Source organism: Microtus oregoni, unplaced genomic scaffold (genome assembly GCF_018167655.1).
Source record: "Microtus oregoni isolate MIOR12 unplaced genomic scaffold, Mior012 000006F_ref0000085, whole genome shotgun sequence".
NCBI classification, from domain to species: domain Eukaryota; kingdom Metazoa; phylum Chordata; class Mammalia; order Rodentia; family Cricetidae; genus Microtus; species Microtus oregoni.
Genome location: NW_024543065.1, coordinates 60547845 through 60565972, shown reverse-complemented (window position 1 = coordinate 60565972; position 18128 = coordinate 60547845). Strand labels below are relative to the sequence as shown.

At 46.6% G+C, this 18128-nt stretch overlaps 1 protein-coding gene across 1 annotated transcript in view; it reads left to right on the top strand.

Moving 5' to 3' along the window:
• Positions 1–18128, top strand: part of Gpatch1 (G-patch domain containing 1) — a 43725-nt gene that overhangs the window by 8510 nt on the left and 17087 nt on the right. The window contains exons 2-11 of the mRNA XM_041655059.1: positions 1386–1520; positions 2868–2953; positions 3855–4015; positions 4986–5083; positions 6393–6451; positions 8127–8369; positions 9728–9875; positions 12247–12326; positions 14649–14853; positions 17229–17525. Coding sequence (XP_041510993.1) covers positions 1386–1520; positions 2868–2953; positions 3855–4015; positions 4986–5083; positions 6393–6451; positions 8127–8369; positions 9728–9875; positions 12247–12326; positions 14649–14853; positions 17229–17525 — 1512 coding nt within the window. The remainder of the gene's footprint in view (positions 1–1385; positions 1521–2867; positions 2954–3854; positions 4016–4985; positions 5084–6392; positions 6452–8126; positions 8370–9727; positions 9876–12246; positions 12327–14648; positions 14854–17228; positions 17526–18128) is intronic.

Here is an 18128-nt window from a genome sequence, read left to right as displayed (position 1 = left end):
CGCATCAGGCCGTGGACTTCCAGGGATCCTCCTGCGTGCAGAGGAATGCTGGGATTGCACACACGGGACAGTACATCTGGCTTTGTGTGGGTGCATTCGGCGCCCATCTGTTGCTGTGATGAACCATGACCCAAAACAACTTCTAGAAGGTCTTATTTGGGTTTAGGGTTCTAGAGAGAGGGTCCACAATGGCAGGGAGGCATGGAAGCAGACTGCTAAAGCCTGAAGCCGAGAGAGCTGACTCAACAGCAAGCACAGCTGGGGGAGTGAGCAGGAAGTGGGGGGAGATTATAAATTTTCAAAGCCTGCCCCCCAGTGATGTCCATCCAGCGGGGACACAAGGGCACACCACTGCTACCATACCTCCACCACAACCTCCTCCTCTCCCCCACCCCATCCCAAAGACCAGGTTTCCTTGTTTAGCTCTGACTGTCCTGGAACTCACTCTGTAGACCAGGCTGGCACTGAACTCACAGAGATCCACCTGCCTCTGCCTCCCTTGTGCTGGATTAAAGGCATGCACCACTATGCTTGGCAAGGCCATTCCTCTTAAAGATGCCAAAACCTTCACAAACACCGCTACCAGCTAGGAATCAGATATTAAAATACACGAGCCTATGGGGGCCATTTCTCATTCCAACCACCACAGTGATTTCTGGGAATGCGACCTGAGCTGGGATTCTCACGCTTGTATGGCAGCCCCCTGCCCATAAGCCGTCTCCAGGCTTGGACATGCATCCTTTTTTTAAATTTAGATTTATTTATTTTATGAAGGTTTGCCTGTGTGTATGTATATATACTATGCATATACCTGGTGCCATGGAGGCCAGAAGAGGGCATCAAATCCCCTGAAACTGGAGTTACAGATGGTTAGGAGCTGCCATGTGGGTGCTGGGAATTGAACTTAGGTCCTCTGCAAGAGCAGCCAGTGCTCTTAACCCCTGAGCCATCTTCCAAGCTCCCAACTTGGACATTTTTGTTGCAACATATTTCTTTTTTTTTTTAAAGATTTATTTATTTATTTATTATCTATATAGTGTTTTGTATATATGTATGCTTGCAGGCCAGAAGAGGGCACCAGATCTCATTACAGATGGCTGTGAGCTACCATGTGGTTGCTGGGAATTGAACTCAGGACCTCTAGAAGAGCAGTCAGTGCTCTTAACCTCTGAGCCATCTCTCCAGCCCTGCAACATATTTCTTAAGAGAATAGTTTATTTTATAGACTACAAGCTAATAAAGTCTAGAAAGAGCAACTTCATATAAATGGTAATACATGGAGTTATAAGTGAGCAGCAATTCATTATGTCTAAGAAGTGACATTTTCCCTAAATTCTCTCTAACTCAGCATAGCCTCCTCTCTTTTTTCATTATTTGTTTTCCAGGTGAAAGACCAAAGAAACCCATTCCTCTTCAGGACCAGACTGTCAGGGATGAGAAAGGAAGGTATAAACGCTTTCACGGCGCCTTTAGTGGTGGCTTCTCCGCAGGATACTTCAATACTGTCGGCTCTAAAGAAGGTACGGTGCTACAGAAGCCAGAGGACCGCTCAGGCATGATTGCTAGGGCTCAAGATTTCCACTCCGAGGTTTGCTTTGTGTAGCTCAGGCTGCCTCCGTGTTCTGGGGTGACAGGCATGGCCTACCATGTCCAGATCCCCTCCCGGCTTTACAAAATAAAGTTTAAGCCGGGCGATGGTGGTGCACGCCTTTAATCCCAGCACTTGGGAGGCAGAGGCAGGCAGATCTCTGTGAGTTCGACCCTGTCTCGAAAAACCAAAAAAAAAACAAAAAACAAAAACAAACAAAATAAAGTTTAAGCATTCTGGTGCACACACCATAGAACACAGGAATGTTCTGTGAACATCTGGGGTGCTCCCAGAGTTGACCTAAGTGCTGTTGGAAGTGAAGAGCTTTCCTTCTACGTTATGGAAAATGGGGAGATTCCAGCAGGTGACTAAAACCAGATAGTGACTTCCATTTCTTCTGACTTTGCTCTAAGTGCCCTCAGGCATACTCTCAGCTAATCACTGCCTCTGACTCCGTGACTAAGGACAGGTGTCACAGGGATTTTTGCAGATGAGGCAACCGGGGGTCATAGAGGTTAAGGAGCCTCAGTAACATCAGAACTACCCAGGAACCACCTGCCACAGGACTGTAACACACCGGCTACTGCCTGCTCATGACCTGGAGAAAAAGATATTAAAATGGCACACTAGATAGTCTAATTAATTCTGTATTTAAAGTAGTACACCTTCCTCCCTCCCCTCCCCTCCCCTTTCCTCCCTTCCCTTCCCTTCCCTTCCTCCCTCTCTCTTTTTTGAGACAGGGTTTCACTATATCAAGCAGGTTAACTCAGAACTTGCTATGTAAACCAGGCTAGTCTTAAACTCACAGAGATCCACTTGCTCTGCCTCCTGAGTGCTGAGATTATAGGTGTTCTTCATCACCCAGTTAACTTGAATGAGTTTTTTCCATTTATTTATTTTTGGTTTTTTGAGACAGAATTCCTCTGTGTAGTCCTGGCTGTCCTGGAAAACCCTCTGTAGACCAGGCTGGCCTCAAACTCACAGAGATCCACCTGTCTCTGCCTCCCAAGTGCTGGGATTAAAGGCCTGTGCCACCACCCAGTTAACTGCTGGGTACAGAACCCAGGACTTCGCTGCAGGGTAAAGCAGGCATTCCATCTCTGAGCTGCATACCTAATCCCCAAACTGTCATGAAGGAGGAACACCACAAACTTGAGGCTAGTCTGGTCTACTGAGTGAGCTCCTGGCTGGCCAGACTCCATCTTAATAAACAAAAGCAAACAAACAGCCGATGAAATACTGTCTAGGATCGTAATGGTCAGAATTCCTTTCCTTCCAGGATGGACACCTTCTACCTTCGTGTCTTCAAGACAGAACAGGGCAGACAGGTCTGTTCTTGGACCTGAAGATTTTATGGATGAAGAGGTGGGTCAGGCAATGACACGAGTGTCCTTGGTTGTGGCACCTTCCCTCTGCCCAGAAAGCGCAGCAGAAGCTTTCCTGCTCGTCCTGAGGCTTTCGCTTGTAGATGTTCGCGGTGCAGTGTCCTCTGTACCAGTGACTTCTCCATCACTCAAGTCATGTCATGCTGGGGGCAGCGGGACAGTCTCTGAAGTCAGGAATGTCATATATAGGCAAATGTCCTTGATAATCTCCAGTTGCCCTAACAGCATCCATGGTGCTGAGCCTGTGGCTTTTCACAGTCACCCAGAAGCTTCCCATGGTTTACAGAACTGAGAGCTAGGGTAAATCAAACTCCCGGGACCTTAAAACCTAGGCATGGATTCAGCCCTGAGCACAGTCAAGTACAATGCAACAGTAAGCTATACGCTACCAGGAGGAAAAGGAGGCCTTTCAAAACAGAACAACTGAGTCTTGCTATGTAGCTTAGGTTGGATCTGAACTTGCAACCCTCCTGCTTCAGCCTCCCCTGTAGGATCACAGACAATTGCTACCATATCTGACTTCTCTCTCTCTCTCTCGTCTCTTGAAGTTTTTATTATTTATTTAATGAATATAGGTGTTTTATCTGCATGTATGTATGCACATCAGTAGGTCATTGGATTACATGGGGCTGCAGTTACAGATAATTGTTAGTTACTATATGGGTGCTGGGATCGAACCCAGATCCTCTCGAAGAACAGCCAGTGCTCTGAACCATTGAATCTTCTCTCCTGTCCCCAGAGTTCTCTCTCTCTCTTGCATATCTATAGTAAAGTAATCTCTTTAAAACTTTGTTGTTTTTGTGTGTGTGTGTGTGTTAGTACAAGTGCATTTGTTGCATGTGTGTAAATGAACTAATTCTGTTTACTTTTCTTCTTTGGAGGATCTTAGTGAATTCGGGATAGCACCTAAAGCAATCGTTACCACAGATGATTTTGCTTCCAAAACCAAAGACAGAATACGGGAGAAAGCCAGGCAACTGGCAGCCTCTGCAGCCCCTATTCCTGGAGCCACTCTGCTCGATGATCTCATCACTCCGGCAAAGTGAGAAGGGTTTCATTCTGGGCGTCGGTGCTTTGTACACATGTGGTGATCTATCTCAGGGCTAGCTCGGCTACAGGTGCAGATGCTGTCTGCCTGGGAGTCTAAGTGAAGAAGGGGCTTCACGCAGAATGTCTCCTGTGATCACTGCAGTACAATCTCCTAGAGCTCCAGCTACCAGCCAGCCGCTGGGTTCCTAGCTGGAAGGCTGTTAGGAGCTGGGGTGGCTTCCCTTCCCCATCTTCCTCACAGGCCTTGTGGGTTCAACCCTTGTACCTTCCTGTCCTTCCCTATCTTCTCTCCCCTCCCCCTTTCTACTCTTACTTCCTCTCCACCTCCCATTCCCCGCCCCCCCCGCCCCCCCTTTATCTTCCTTTCTCCTCACCCTCAGCTTGAGGACAATTTCACTAGAGTTTAAAAGATACAAGCCGGGTGTGAGTCCCAGTGACTGCCTAGAGAAGGAGACTGGAGGAGAGAATGGGGAAAAAGCCATACTCTTAAAGCTAACATGGAGAGCAGGCACACGGTGGGGAGGGGAGTCTTTGAGAAAGAGTAAGGAGGCTCAACATGTTGGTGAAGCCCAAGGTCCAGGGAAAGCCTAGAGGAGAGAAGTTACATTTTCCTGACTGAGCGGGCAGACTTAGGAAACTGCATGACTGTCACCAGCTTTTGATTTCTGTATACTTTGTCTTCTGCTCCTGGGTGTGTGGCCTAATGTGCTAGCTTCAGACTTTCCTGGTATCCCTGGGCCACAGGCTTCCTTAACGGGGACTGCCCAGAGTTTCTACAGGCCCACAGAGGCAGATGTGTGTCTCTCCTAGTACAGACACGTTCCCAAGCCCAGGCTGGCCCACAGGCCCGTGCCATTGTGTGGTTACTGCAGCATGAACTGGACAGGACAGGCAGAGGTGCTGGGTCAGGAGTCGCCTGTTACTGGTGAAGTTCACTGTGAATGTTTCCCTGTCTTGTCTAGACTGTCTGTTGGCTTTGAACTCCTAAGAAAAATGGGTTGGAAGGAAGGACAAGGAGTTGGCCCTCGGGTGAAGAGAAAGCCACGCCGACAGAGACCAGGTAAGCCTATTGGCTGTGCCCACTGGTATGGTGCTCATTTGGGTTGGTTTGTTTAGTTTTGTTTTGTGAGACAGGGTTGCAGTATGAAGTTCAGGCTGCCTGGAGCTTTCAGCCTCCTGAGTGCTAGTATTATAGCGATATGCCATGACATTTGACTATAGCATTTCATTTTCTTCTTGAGACAGGGTTTCTCTGTGTAACAGCCTTGGCTGTTTTGGAACTCACTGTGTAGACCAGGCTGGCCTCCAACTCACAAAGATCCACCTGCCTCTGCCTCCCGAATGGTGTGTGTGTGTGTGTGTGTGTGTGTATTATTGGGAGGCAGAGGTAGGTAGATTTCTGTGAGTTGAAGTCCAGCTAACAAGAACTATATAGTGAGACCTTTTCTTAAAGAAAAAAAGTTATTTCTTTAATTTATGTCCATGTGTATTTGTCTGGTGAGTCTGTGTGTGTCCCACAAGTGCAGTGCCCTGGGAGGCCAGAAGAGAGTGTTAACAGGTAGTTGTGAGCTGCACCCACGTCCCCGCATGGGTAACAAGTGCCCTCTCTCCATCTCTACACCATGGTTTTTTTTTTTTAAAATATTTATTTATTCATTATGGATACAATATTCTGTGTGTATGTCTGCAGGCCAGAAGACGACACCAGACCTCATTACAGATGGTTGTGAGCCATGTGGTTGCTGGGAATTGAACTCAGGACCTTTGGAAGAACAGACAATGCTCTTAACCACTGAGCCATCTCTCCAGCCCTACACCATGTTTTTGAAAGCTGCATATTCCTAGAAACAGACTTACTGAGTCAAGTGGCATGCCCACAGTTTAAGGTTTTAGGTGTAATGCATAGTAACTTCTGGAAGGATTGTACAGTTCACACTGTCACCAGGAGTGTAAAAGTTTGCTTTCCAACCACACCTTACCTGAATCACAGTCATAGTTCAGCATCATTATTTCCTCCTCCTCCTTTTTATTTGTTACTTTAGTGCTGGGGATGGAACCCAGGCCTTCACACATCCCAGGCAAGTACCACATTACTGCGCTACCCTACACTCCCAGCTTAACACGGTTTTCTGCTTTCCCTGTGCTCTGTCCCCAACTGTGAGTGAACCCTCGGGAGACGGGAATAATTTCCTCTGGGTCCATGCAGCACACTCTTGGCTCACAGGTTGAGGTGGGCCTGTCATCCACCTGCGACCCTGAGGCCACAGCGTCTTTACAAGCGCAGCTGTGTGTCTCTGCACTTGAGACAGTTTCGGTGACTTGTTTGTTTTAGTTGCTCATGACGAATGCCTTTGGGATCTCTTTCGTAGACCCTGGTGTTAAGATCTATGGCTGTGCGCTGCCGCCCGGAGGCTCTGAAGGGTCTGAGGTATGTTACAGTCGGTGTGCTCTTGTATGATGCTGAGATCTTAGCGTCTCATGCAGGGAATGTAGCTCAGCGGTAGAGCCTAGCATGCACAAAGCCTGGGTTTGATCCCAGTCATTGAGAGAAAACATCTAAACAAACAAACGAAACCATCAAGCATGCTGGTGCACACCAATAATCTAAGTCCTAGGTAGGCTGAACAGAAAGAAAGGTCTAACCTGAGCTATATAGTGAAACCTTGCCTCAAAAACAGTGAGATGGCTCAGAGGGCAAAGGTGCTTGCTGCCAGGCTCACTGCCTGAGCTTGATCTCTGGGATCCATAAGGAGAGAACCAACTCCCACAAGCTGTTCTTTGACCTTCATGTGCATTCTATGGTATCCATGCCTATGTGCACACATAATTGCTCTCAAATAAATAAGTAAATGTAACTAAATAATAAAATGCAATAACAAATAATGATCCAGATACCCAAGAAAATAGATAAACAAATAAATAACAAGGTCATAAGCAATTTTGAAAATCTGTTAGATTCCTCTATCATGAGATATACATACCTTAAAGCTGTCATTACATGCCAGCGATACAGGCAGCAACTGCTAGCACCATAGATATCCCAACTCTTTTTTTTAAAATTTAACTTAAGTAATTTACCTTTTTAAAAATTTATTTATTTATTTATTATGTATACAATATTCTTTTTTTTAATATTTATTTATTTACTTATTATGTATACAATATTCTGTCTGTATGTATTCCTGCAGCCCAGAAGAGGGCACCAGACCTCATTACAGATGGTTGTGAGCCACCATGTGGTTGCTGGGAATTGAACTCAGGACCTTTGGAAGAGCAGGCAGTGCTCTTAACCTCTGAGCCATCTCTCCAGCCCCCATGTATACAATATTCTGTCTGTGTGTATGCCTGCAGGCCAGAAGAGGGCACCAGACCCCATTACAGATGGTTGTGAGCCACCATGTGGTTGTTGGGAATTGAACTCAGGATCTTTGGAAGAGGAGGCAATGCTCTTAACCTCTGAGCCATCTCTCCAGCCCAATATCCCAACTCTTATTATTTATTGGTTGATTGATTGATTGATTGAGACAAGGTCTCACTGTGTAGCCCTAGCTGTCCTGGAACTCATTCTGTAGACCAGGCTGGCCTTGAGCTCATAGAGACATGCCTGCCTCTGCTGGGATTAAAGTTATGCACCTCCATGCCTTGTTCTTACTTATTTCTTGTGGTGAGGTTTGAAACTTAACTTTGATCTACACTCCTGCCCCTTGTTTTAGATTCTTTTCTTTAAAAAAACTTTTTTATTTAGTGTATGTGTATACCTGCTAGTCTGTGTGTGTGCAGGTGCCGAACCAGCATCAGAAGAGGGCATCAGATCCCCTGAGCTACAGGCAGTTGTGAACACGCCTGATGCAGGTGCTGGGCACTGAACTCTGGTCCTCTGCGAGAGCATGCGTGCTCTCAACAGTCAGCCATCTCTCAAGCCCATTTAGGGTCTCACGATGGCGTTACTTTTGTTAGTATCATTCCTTCAGGGTTGGGATCTGACCATTCCTGGCAACAGAAACTTGAGTTTGGTGACTGTTCTGTTTGGAGTTAATCACTGCACTCTGAGGCCGTGACGCCCGTAGTGACTCACCGTAATTCCTCCTCACACACGTGAACAGGACGAAGATGATGACTACCTGCCTGACAATGTGACTTTTGCTCCTAAAGACGTCATGCCTGTGGATTTTACCCCTAAAGATAATGTACATGGGCTAGCCTACAAGGGCCTGGACCCCCGCCAAGCACTGTTCGGAAGGCCAGGAGAACATCTAAATCTTTTTGGTGGAGCATCTGAGGGGACCAGCCATCTTCTTGAAGATGTCGGCCTGAGTAAAGGAAGAAAATTGGGAATTTCTGGCCAGGTAAAGGTTTCTGCATTGTACAACAGGAACAGTGAGAACTAAATACACTTCCCATCTTCAGTCATCCCCATAGTAGGCACTTTGTCCTCTCCTCCCCATACCCCTCTTTCTCTCTCTCTCTGTACTTCTCTGTTTGTTTCTGTTTCAAGACTGGGGCCGGAACCCAGGGCCCTGTGTGCTCTAGACAGGAACTCTTTCACTAAGCCTTATGCCCAGCCCCTTTTACTTCCTTGGAGGTCCTTCCGGGCCTCCTGTGATGTTTATCTTCCCAGTTCTTCTTTTGCTTTTTTGTTTTTTAAAGATTTATTATATATACAGTGTTCTGCCTGCATGTATACCTTGCACGCCAGAAAAGGTGTTGTGAGCCACCATGTGATTGCTGGGAATTGAACTGTGGAAGGGCAGTCAGTACTCTTAACCTCTGAGCCATCCCTCCAGCCCCCACCATGCCATCCTAATTTTAATAATGGTGCCCTGTGCTGTGTTCCTGGTGGAAACCCATATTCCCAGCTGGAGGACTGTTTTTTCCCTCCGTGTGGGGCCAAGTAGAAATGACCTTTCCAATGCTCTGCTTTAGTCTATTGCAATCTGGAGCCGCAAGATGGCCCAGCAGACGAATAAAGCTGCTCAGTTCTGAGCCAGCCTCCTCTGCTGCTTCACGCCCCGAGTCTCTTTGACTTGGAGGTTGTGTTACTTTTGCAAAGATAGGAGCTTTAACTTGCTCACCTTCTCAAATGGATTCACAGGTTCTTCCTTAAAAGGGAATGGGTCAGTGTGGTGGCACATGCCTCTACTTTGTATACTTGGGAGGCAGAGGCAGGTGAATCTGTGTAGTCCAGGCCAGCCTGGACAACATTAGCAAGTTCCAGGCCAGCCAGGGCTACATAGCAAGATATTATCTCAAAAAGGGTTAGTTATTTTGTTTCACTGCCTTTTCTTCTTTGCATGCCTTCTTTATTCTTCCAGCAAAAAATGAGCTTGCTCAGGCTGTTCCCCACCGTGTCTTCAGACCTTGACCATGCTGACCAGAGAGAGACAGACGTGTTTGCCTTTCTCCTTTCAGAGCCCATTTCTGCCTATTCAGTGCTGTGTGGGTGTTCTTCACGTCTCTGCCCGTGCTTGTGCTAGTGGCTACTGCTATGGCTGGAGGATTGTGCCTGTGGCATTTGCTTCTGGTCATTGCCTTCCCATAGACCCGAGGCTCCTCTGACCTGGGCTTTCTGCTCGCGTCTCTCTCAGTGGGTGTGGAAGTGCTCGTGTGGTCTCCAGAGTCCTGTCTGTCCTTAATGCAGTTTGGTCCTGCAGTGCAGACAGACCCTACAGCCTGCGAGCTCTGATTGAAACCTTGTGTTTTGTAGGCTTTTGGTGTAGGCGCCCTGGAAGAGGAAGATGATGACATCTACGCCACGGAAACTCTGTCCAAGTATGATACCGTGTTGAAGGATGAGGAGCCTGGAGATGGCCTCTATGGATGGACAGCTCCCAAACAGTACAAAAGTCAGAAAGGTAATCCTGGCATCCGGACTGTAGGACCCATCGTCGGGCTCTCTGGTGCTGGACTGCCGGACTCTGGAGTAGAAGTTATCGAAGATATAGGATGTGGGGCCGGAGTGTTGGCTCGGTAGTTAGGGCACTGGCTGCTCTTGCAGAGAACCTGGATTTGGTTCCCAGCACCCACATAATGGCTCACAGCCACCTGAGAGTTCAGTTCCAGGGGGTCTCTTGGGAGGCACCAGGCACACTCATGGTATACATACATATATTTTGGCAAAACACCCACATACATCAATTAAAAATTAATAATTTAAAAATATGCCTGGTGAAAAACTTTGGAAGCTGGTATAGTGGCTTGCTCTTGTGATTCTAGCACTTGGAAAACTGAGGCAGGAGGATTGCTGAGTCTCATAGTGAAGTCTAGACCTACCTGGCCTGCAGTGTATAGGATATAAGAAAGAGTTGGGGTTTAAGCCACAGTTAAGCCAGCAGTGAAGAGGGGGTGTACTGGGGAGCTGGTCAGCCTGGGCCCAGGGACTGGTGCCGCGTTGTGCTCAGACAGCAGTGAGGATTCAGAGTTCAGGGAACCGGCAGGTGCCAACTGCAGCCAACTTAAACAGCAGATCAGAAGGCCAGGCTTGGCGACCAAGTGACAGGCCAGCAGTCTGTAGCACAGCTGAGCTGGGCCTAACCTGCTCCCTGAGCACTTAGAGGGCTCTTGTCTGCATCAGAACGGACATCTCTCACCTACCTTTTTTCTTTTTAGTTACTGTCCAGCAGTGTAGCCCAGGCTGGTCCCAGAGTTGTGCTCTTCCTGCCTCCACTTCCCAGATGCTAGAATTATAGAGGTGATTATCATAATTATTAGTGTCTGTCAACACAACTGAAATCCCGAGCCGGAGTCTGCGGTGATTCAGATCCTGTGCTTAAACTGGTATTCCAGTCTTGCTGCCTAGAAATGGTGCAGGAGAGTAGACAGGATGGAGAATTGGGAGCATCTAATAGAGTCAGTCAGCACAGTGCCCTCGGCTCAGTCCCAGCACCCTCCCATCCCCATGCCCAAAAGATATATAATTTCACATGTTGTAATTGTGTTATTGTATTATAATTAATAGTTATGTGCTGATTTATTATTTGGTATATAGCTAATGTATTGATATGCTGTTGATAATATGTTATATGTTAATTATATAATAATGTAAAATACTAATTATTAATTGAGCATACTCTAGAAACTGATAGAATGAAATTGATAGTAGTTATTGTAATTATATCAGTAACCAGTATGTAAATTAACTAAAACCAATATGCAAATTAGTTCACTCTCTGTCTTCAGTAGTTGGTAGTATATTCTAGTCTTCATGCTTATAATATAGCGCCTTTGTCTTGCTGGGCTCCCCAGGAAGCCCGAGCTGCGGTTCCCTGAGTTCCTGGATCTTCCTGCCTGGAAGCACCTCTCTCACATCTGTTTCCTTCAGCTGCCCCCAAGAGTTTGGGGATATTTTGTCTCTCCTTTTTTAATTTGTACATATTCACTGCATGTGCTCTGTTTTTCCTTGACTGAGTGAATATATCCTCATTCACCCAACCTCCACTGTTGACTGTTAGGATTTTTTTCTTCCAGCAGTGAACGAGGCTGGAATGAATCTTCTGTGTACCCACTCTGCAGAGTCATCTTGTGAATCAGAGGGCCTTTGCCACAGGGTAGTCCGCAGCCAGTGGACTGTCCCCTGCCCCAGTCCCAGGGCGTTGGTCACTAAGCTTGCTTCCTTAGTTTGTGGTCTTTATCTGCTGTTAGCATTTCGTTTGCAACAACAGTTTGTCCTAGGGTGAGATCACATCAGACCTGATTGTGTTGCCTGGGAGCCTTATTGTGCTGTTGCTAAGGAAACTGGGAGACAGCCACCCTGGGGCACTGGTGTGAGAACTGACCCTCACAGTTAGGATTTTTCCTTTTTGCACTCTGGATGGTTTTTTCTGAGAACTTTAACTCCATAGAAGGACACGAGGTCGTTTTCTTTGGTGGAGAGGGAAAGGACAGCTTGATGGGTTTATGCCAGCGGTGTTTTTAGAGGTTTCAAGCCGGAGTCCTTGGGCTCCCTGTGGGGCGAGACACTGTGGTGGTGGCGCCTGTGCAGAAGCTGTTCTTTTGAGGGCCTTGCTCTGAGGACAGTGAGGGTGCTGTCCTGGCAGTCGAGGGCAGCGGGCGAGCCTCCAGCCATTGTGTCAACAGAAGCGTGAGGGCTTGAATGCCATTCTGTCCCTCAGCGCTCCTTCCCCGTGATCTCACCCAGGGCACTGTTTATGCTCTGCAAGATAAGAAGGCTTTTGTCTGCTCTAATCACCTCAACTTCTAGAATTAATCAGTGGCATCATTTTATAGAACCAGAGCGAGATCTTCGATATGTTGGCAAAATTTTGGAAGGATTTTCCTTGGCTTCTAAACCTCTATCTTCAAAGAAAGTAAGAAAACCTTTACATTATTTTCCTGTCTTGGTGCTTATAATGTTTATTTTATTTTAATATGTATATATTCTTTATTTTAATATTTATTTATGAAATTAAGTAATTAATTGAGCTATATCAATGTACTTATGGGAATTTGATATTTGTGCATATTCTCCCTTTAAAACTCTTTAGAAGGAAGCGGGGTGTGGTGGTACACGCCTGTAATCCTAGCACATGGGAGCTGAGGCAGAAGAATGTTCTGAGCCAATCCAGGAAACTGATCAAGATCCTGTTTCAAAAAAGGGTGGGTAGGGGACACACGTCACATAGCTCAGCCAGAAAGTCCTCAAGACATGAATTCAGTTTCCAAGCCCATGTCAGAAAAGCCGGTGTGGTGGCTGTCCTTGCCATCCAGTGTGTGGAGGCAGAAAAGGACAGACTCCAGAGGTTTCCTGGCCAGCAGTGGCACCTACTTGTCAGGCTCTATGCCAGGGAAAGAGGTGGGGCTGGCGAGGTGGCTCCTCAGTTAAGATCACTGGCTGCTCTGCCAGGGGACCCAGGTGTGATTCCCAGAACCCATGTGGCAGCTCACATTTGTCTGCAACTCCAATTCTTGGGAATCTGACTCCCTCTTCTGGCCTCCAGCACCAGACAAACATGTTGTAGTGCACAGGCACACAGGCAAGACACCAAGACACATTAAAAAAAGAAAAAAGACATTTCTATTAACAGAGAGGCCAAGCATGTGGCCCAGTGGTTAAATTCCCAGAACCACAAAACAGAGCCCCCACACCCTCACACTGTGGTAGAAGGCTGTTCTGTTACTTTCAGATCAGCTTTGTGTTTTGGGACTACTGCACAGAGAAGAGTGCTCGCCTACCGTGTGCAAGTAAACATCCCCCCCTCGTGCCCCCCACAAAGTGTTTAGAAATGTAGTAATTCCACTCTGCCCTAGGGAACTAGAAACTCCCAACTGTAAGGACAGGGTGCAGACATCAACACAGGAAAAGTTCTCAGACCAGCCTGCACGTGGGACTGAGTGGTCCACCTGGTGCCGAGGTCAGAGTTGACTTGGTTCCCACTTTCGGGAACTTCTAATTCTGGGAGTCAATGCACTTGCAACTGTTAATCTGTTTGTTATACCAAGAGCAAGAGGACCGTTCAGTAGTTACTTAAAATACCTAATGACTGGGTATGTAGTACACACCTTAATCTTAGCACTCAGGAGGCAGAGAAGCCAGCTGGTACACAGGACACCCAGAAGAACTACATAGTATAATTCTGTTTACAAACAACAACACAAACTCTTAAGGCTTAGGCTGGGCTGCCGCTCATTAACAGAGACTGTGTACTGTATGTGCAAGTTTCATCATCCCCCAAAGAAACAATAAAACTCCACTTTCTTTTTAACTTTTCTGTTCTACAGTCATCAATGTTTTCAGAATTATAAATTCAGAAATTTCACAAATATATATAAATTTCAGTTTTTGTCAACTTTTCTCTCCCTACCCCTCTCTTGTTCATGCTGAGGTTTGGACCTACGCGAGGCAAGCACTTTAGCACTGAGCTGTACCGTAGCTTGTCTTTGTCTTGTGTTGGTGATGGTGGAGGGTGGGTCTAGGGGACTGAACCTAGGTCTTGTGCCTGCTCCACAGATACTGTAACAGCCACATCCTCAGCTCCACTCAGGGTCTGAATTAAAGATACTTTGAACTAAGAAGTAAGGTCAGGGCAGGAGACTGCAGGGACGACTCAGTGGTTAAGAGCACTTGCTGCTTAATATTGAGGAGTGGGGTTTGGACCCTAGCACCCACAAATACCTGGAACTCCAGTTGCAAGGGGTCCATGGCCTCATCTGGCCTTTGTAGGAACCTGTACACACACTGTGCACACACACACATCCACAAATAAAATAACTAAAAATAAATTTTAGAAAACGAAGGTCCGAAGTTTCACTTTAGAAGTGAACCATAGCCTGAATAAAGAGTTTTGAATGTTTTGAATTTGAAACTACCTAATTTCAAGGTTTTTTTTAAAAGTCTTGAATCACACATTTGTAATGTTTTGTCTTATAGTGGGCTGGGTGTGTATGTGGGGCAGGGCACCGTGCTTTGTGTCTTCTCGTATTTCATATTTTCCCCATGGGAAACATAAATATTGGCAGTGATGTTTGCAGGGTGGTACTGTCGGGACAGTGGTTCTGGTGCCTTAGGGACCAGGCTATTGAGCTGCTGTCCACTTCCCAAGTGTACCTGGGCTGGTCATGTTTTCTTTATGAAGTCTGTGTGATCTTGCAGCCTGGGTTTCCTGACCTTTGTTTTGTCTGGTTTTGTTAAGATTTATCCACCCCCTCAACTGCCCAGAGACTATCGACCGGTGCATTACTTCAGGCCCGTGGTCGCCCCAACGTCTGAGAATGCTCACTTACTTCAGGTGTTGTCAGAGTCATCTGGGAAAGCAGGACAAGACATGGGGACACACAGTAGGCATCAACTCAACGCCTCCAAGCGGGGGGAGTTGCTAGGAGAGATGCCTGTTCAAGGTACGTACGATGCAGGAGACTGAACTTGTTATCCAGTTGGGTTTGAGGTGTCCCCCGATGCTCCTGGTATGAATTCTGTATCCGTAGGCTGTAGGAGCCGTGCCATGGATTATAAACAGCATGTGAAAGTGTATACAGACTTTATTATTATTATTATTACCTGGTGGTAGTTGTTCTTTTTGCTGCCTCTCTCTCTTTTTTTTTTTTTTTAAGATCTCATGTAGCCAAGGATGGTTTTGAGCTTCTGGTTCTGCCACCTCTGTGTATGCAGAGGTTGCTTGTTCATTTCCTGGCCACCCGGATCCGAAATAATCACACAGAAACTGTATTAACTGCAACACTGCTTGGCCTATTAGCTTAGGCTTCTTACTTAATAACCCTTACATCAGCCAGGCGATGGTGGCGCACGCCTTTAATCCCAGCACTCGGGAGGCAGAGGTAGGCGGATCTCTGTGAGTTCGAGACCAGCCTGATCTATAGAGCTAGTTCCAGGACAGGCTCCAAAGCCACAGAGAAACCCTATCTCGAAAAACCAAAAAAAAAAAAAAAAAAAAAAAATAACCCTTACATCTTAAATTAACCCATTTCTATTATTTTATGTATTGCCACGAGGCTGTGGTTTACCAGTAAGGTTCCAGTGTCTGTCTCCTTCGGCAGCTACATGGCATCTCCTTGACTCCACCTTCTCTTTTCCTCTATCTCTACTTGAAATTCCCTTCTTGTTCTATTCTGCACTGCCATAGGCCCAAAGCAGCTTCTTTATTAGCCAATGGTAATAAAACATATTCACAGCATACAGAGGGGACTCCCACGTCAGCCTCTGTCACACACTGCTGGGACTACAGAAGTGGCCACTCGAGTTGTTTTCTTTAAAAATAATTATGTAAGTTTTATGAAAATTTATTTATATGTATATGTGTGTATGTGTGTGTACATTCATGTCGGTACCTGTGGAAGCCAGGAAGGGTGTTGGATTCCTGGAGCTAGAGTTATAGGTGGCTGTGAGCCGCTTGATATGCGTATCAAGTATCTATAAGAGCAGCACCTACTAAGCCATCTCTCCACCCCTCTTTATATTTGTTTGTTTCTTTTTTTGAGACTTTATGGGTCTCTCTAGGCAGTCCTAGAAATCGCTGTGTAAATCAGGCTGGCTTTAAACTCATAAGAGGGTCTCCTGCTTCTGCCTCTCGGGTGCTGAGATTAAAGGCCTGTGCCACACTGCGCCTGGCGCCCCCCCTCCCCCTCTTGTTTTCTTTGTTCTTTTTTTTTGAAAATGGTCTCACATGTAGACCCTCCACTAGTCTAGATTCTTTGTTTTGTTCTATCGCCATGCCTGACACCTTTACTCTATCTGTGTGTGTGTGTCTGTGTGTGTGTCTGTATCACCATGCCTGACACCTTTACTCTATCTGTGTGTCTGTGTATGTGTGTCTGTGTGTGTGTCCGTATCACCATGCCTGGCACCTTTACTCTATCTGTGTGTTTGTGCCTGCGTGTGTGTGTGTCTGTGTGTGTGCATGCCACCATGCCTGTATGGAAGTCAAAGGACACCTTGTAAGAGTCAGTTCTCTCCTTCCACCATGTGGGTCCTGGGAACTGAACTCAGATCGTCCCACTGAGCCATCTTACCAGCCTGTTCATTTATTTAGAGACAAGGCCTTAGTCTGTAGCTCAGGTTCGCCTTGAACTCATGATAATCCCGCTTTGTCCCCCAAATACCAGGATTACAGGTATGAACCATCACTGTTTTTCCACAGCAGGGTGCTCTATAGCTTGAGTGAGAGGAAGGACCTCACCTGCTTCGTCCCCCAGGCTGTGGGCCAGCGTCTCTGGGGAGTTGGTGCGCAGTGAGCTTTTGTGGTGTGAGTGCTCAGGGCGAGGACTGTGGGAGCATGAACCACCTGTGGTTCAGAGTCCTCGTCCTGGGCACAGAACACAGGGCTTTGATTGTCTAGGCATTTGCTCTGTCTCAGTTGTACCCATGGCCAGCCGCATTTTTGTCAACTGCCCCATTATACGAATGTATAGTCCAGAGGGATATATAAATATTGACGAAATAGTAAGCATAAACACTCATCTCTGGTTCTGGAGAGATGGCTCAGAGGTTAAGGACACCGACTGTTCTTCCAGAGGTCCTGAGTTCAATTCCCAGTAACCACATGGTGGCTCACAACCATCTACAATAAGATCTGTGCCCTCTTCTGGCATGCAATCATACATGGAGGTAGCACACTGTATTGTATACATAATAAATAAAATCTTTAAAAAAGAAAACAAAAAAAACCACTCATCTCTGATTATGTACATCTTGATAGTGACTGTGTACAGCAGGAGGTAAATCTGTTTTTCGTCTCTTGTTATTTTTTTTTATCCAGGGTCAGCTACTTCAGTGTTGGAGTTTCTATCCCAAAAAGACAAAGAAAGAATTAAAGAAATGAAACAGGCAACTGACCTGAAGGCAGCACAAGCCAAGGCCCGGAGTCTGGCCCAGAGCGCTTCAATCAGCAGAGCACAGGCCTCCACGCCGGACCTCGCAGCCAGTCCATGGCACCTGGCCCCAGGCAGTGGGGCAGCCCCCACAAGAGCCAGCAACTTCAAGCCTTTTGCCAAAGAGCCAGAAAAGCAGAGGCGATATGAAGAGTTCTTAGTACACATGAAGAAGGGTCAGAAAGGTGGGTGCTGGCCTGGCTGGGGTGATAGCCTCTCTGTGTTCCTCCTGGTCACAGACTGAGAGTTGAAGCTCCCTAATCGGTCATCAGCATTGCTCGCCTTGGTACAAACAGTGTAAAAGTTTTGGGCCCTCACATTTGACTCTGAAAAGCAAACACGTGGTAGAAACAGAGTTAAGCCTATAACCCCAGCACTGGGGTGTCTGAGGCAGCAAGATCAAGAGTTCAAGACTGGCCCCAGCTATGTAACATGTTCTTGTTTCAGTAAAAGACAAAACAAAACAAAATTACAGAAAAAGGATAAGGTTTTCTCCCCGAGCACAGGCGTAGTTGGATAGACCAATGTCCTCGGCCAAGCATCAGTTTTCTAGATCTCTCTGTGCCATTAATAGGTCGAAGTCAATAAAAACGTCTTACTGAATCGGGGCTGGAGCGATCGCTCAGCAGTTAAGAGCATTGGCTACTCTTGCGGAGGACCCAAATTTGATTCCCAGCACCCACAAGGCAGTTATAACCACCCATAACTCTAGGTCCAGAGGATCCAACAGGCACACACATGGTGCACAAACATGCTTGTAGGCAAAACATTCATACATGGATAGTAAG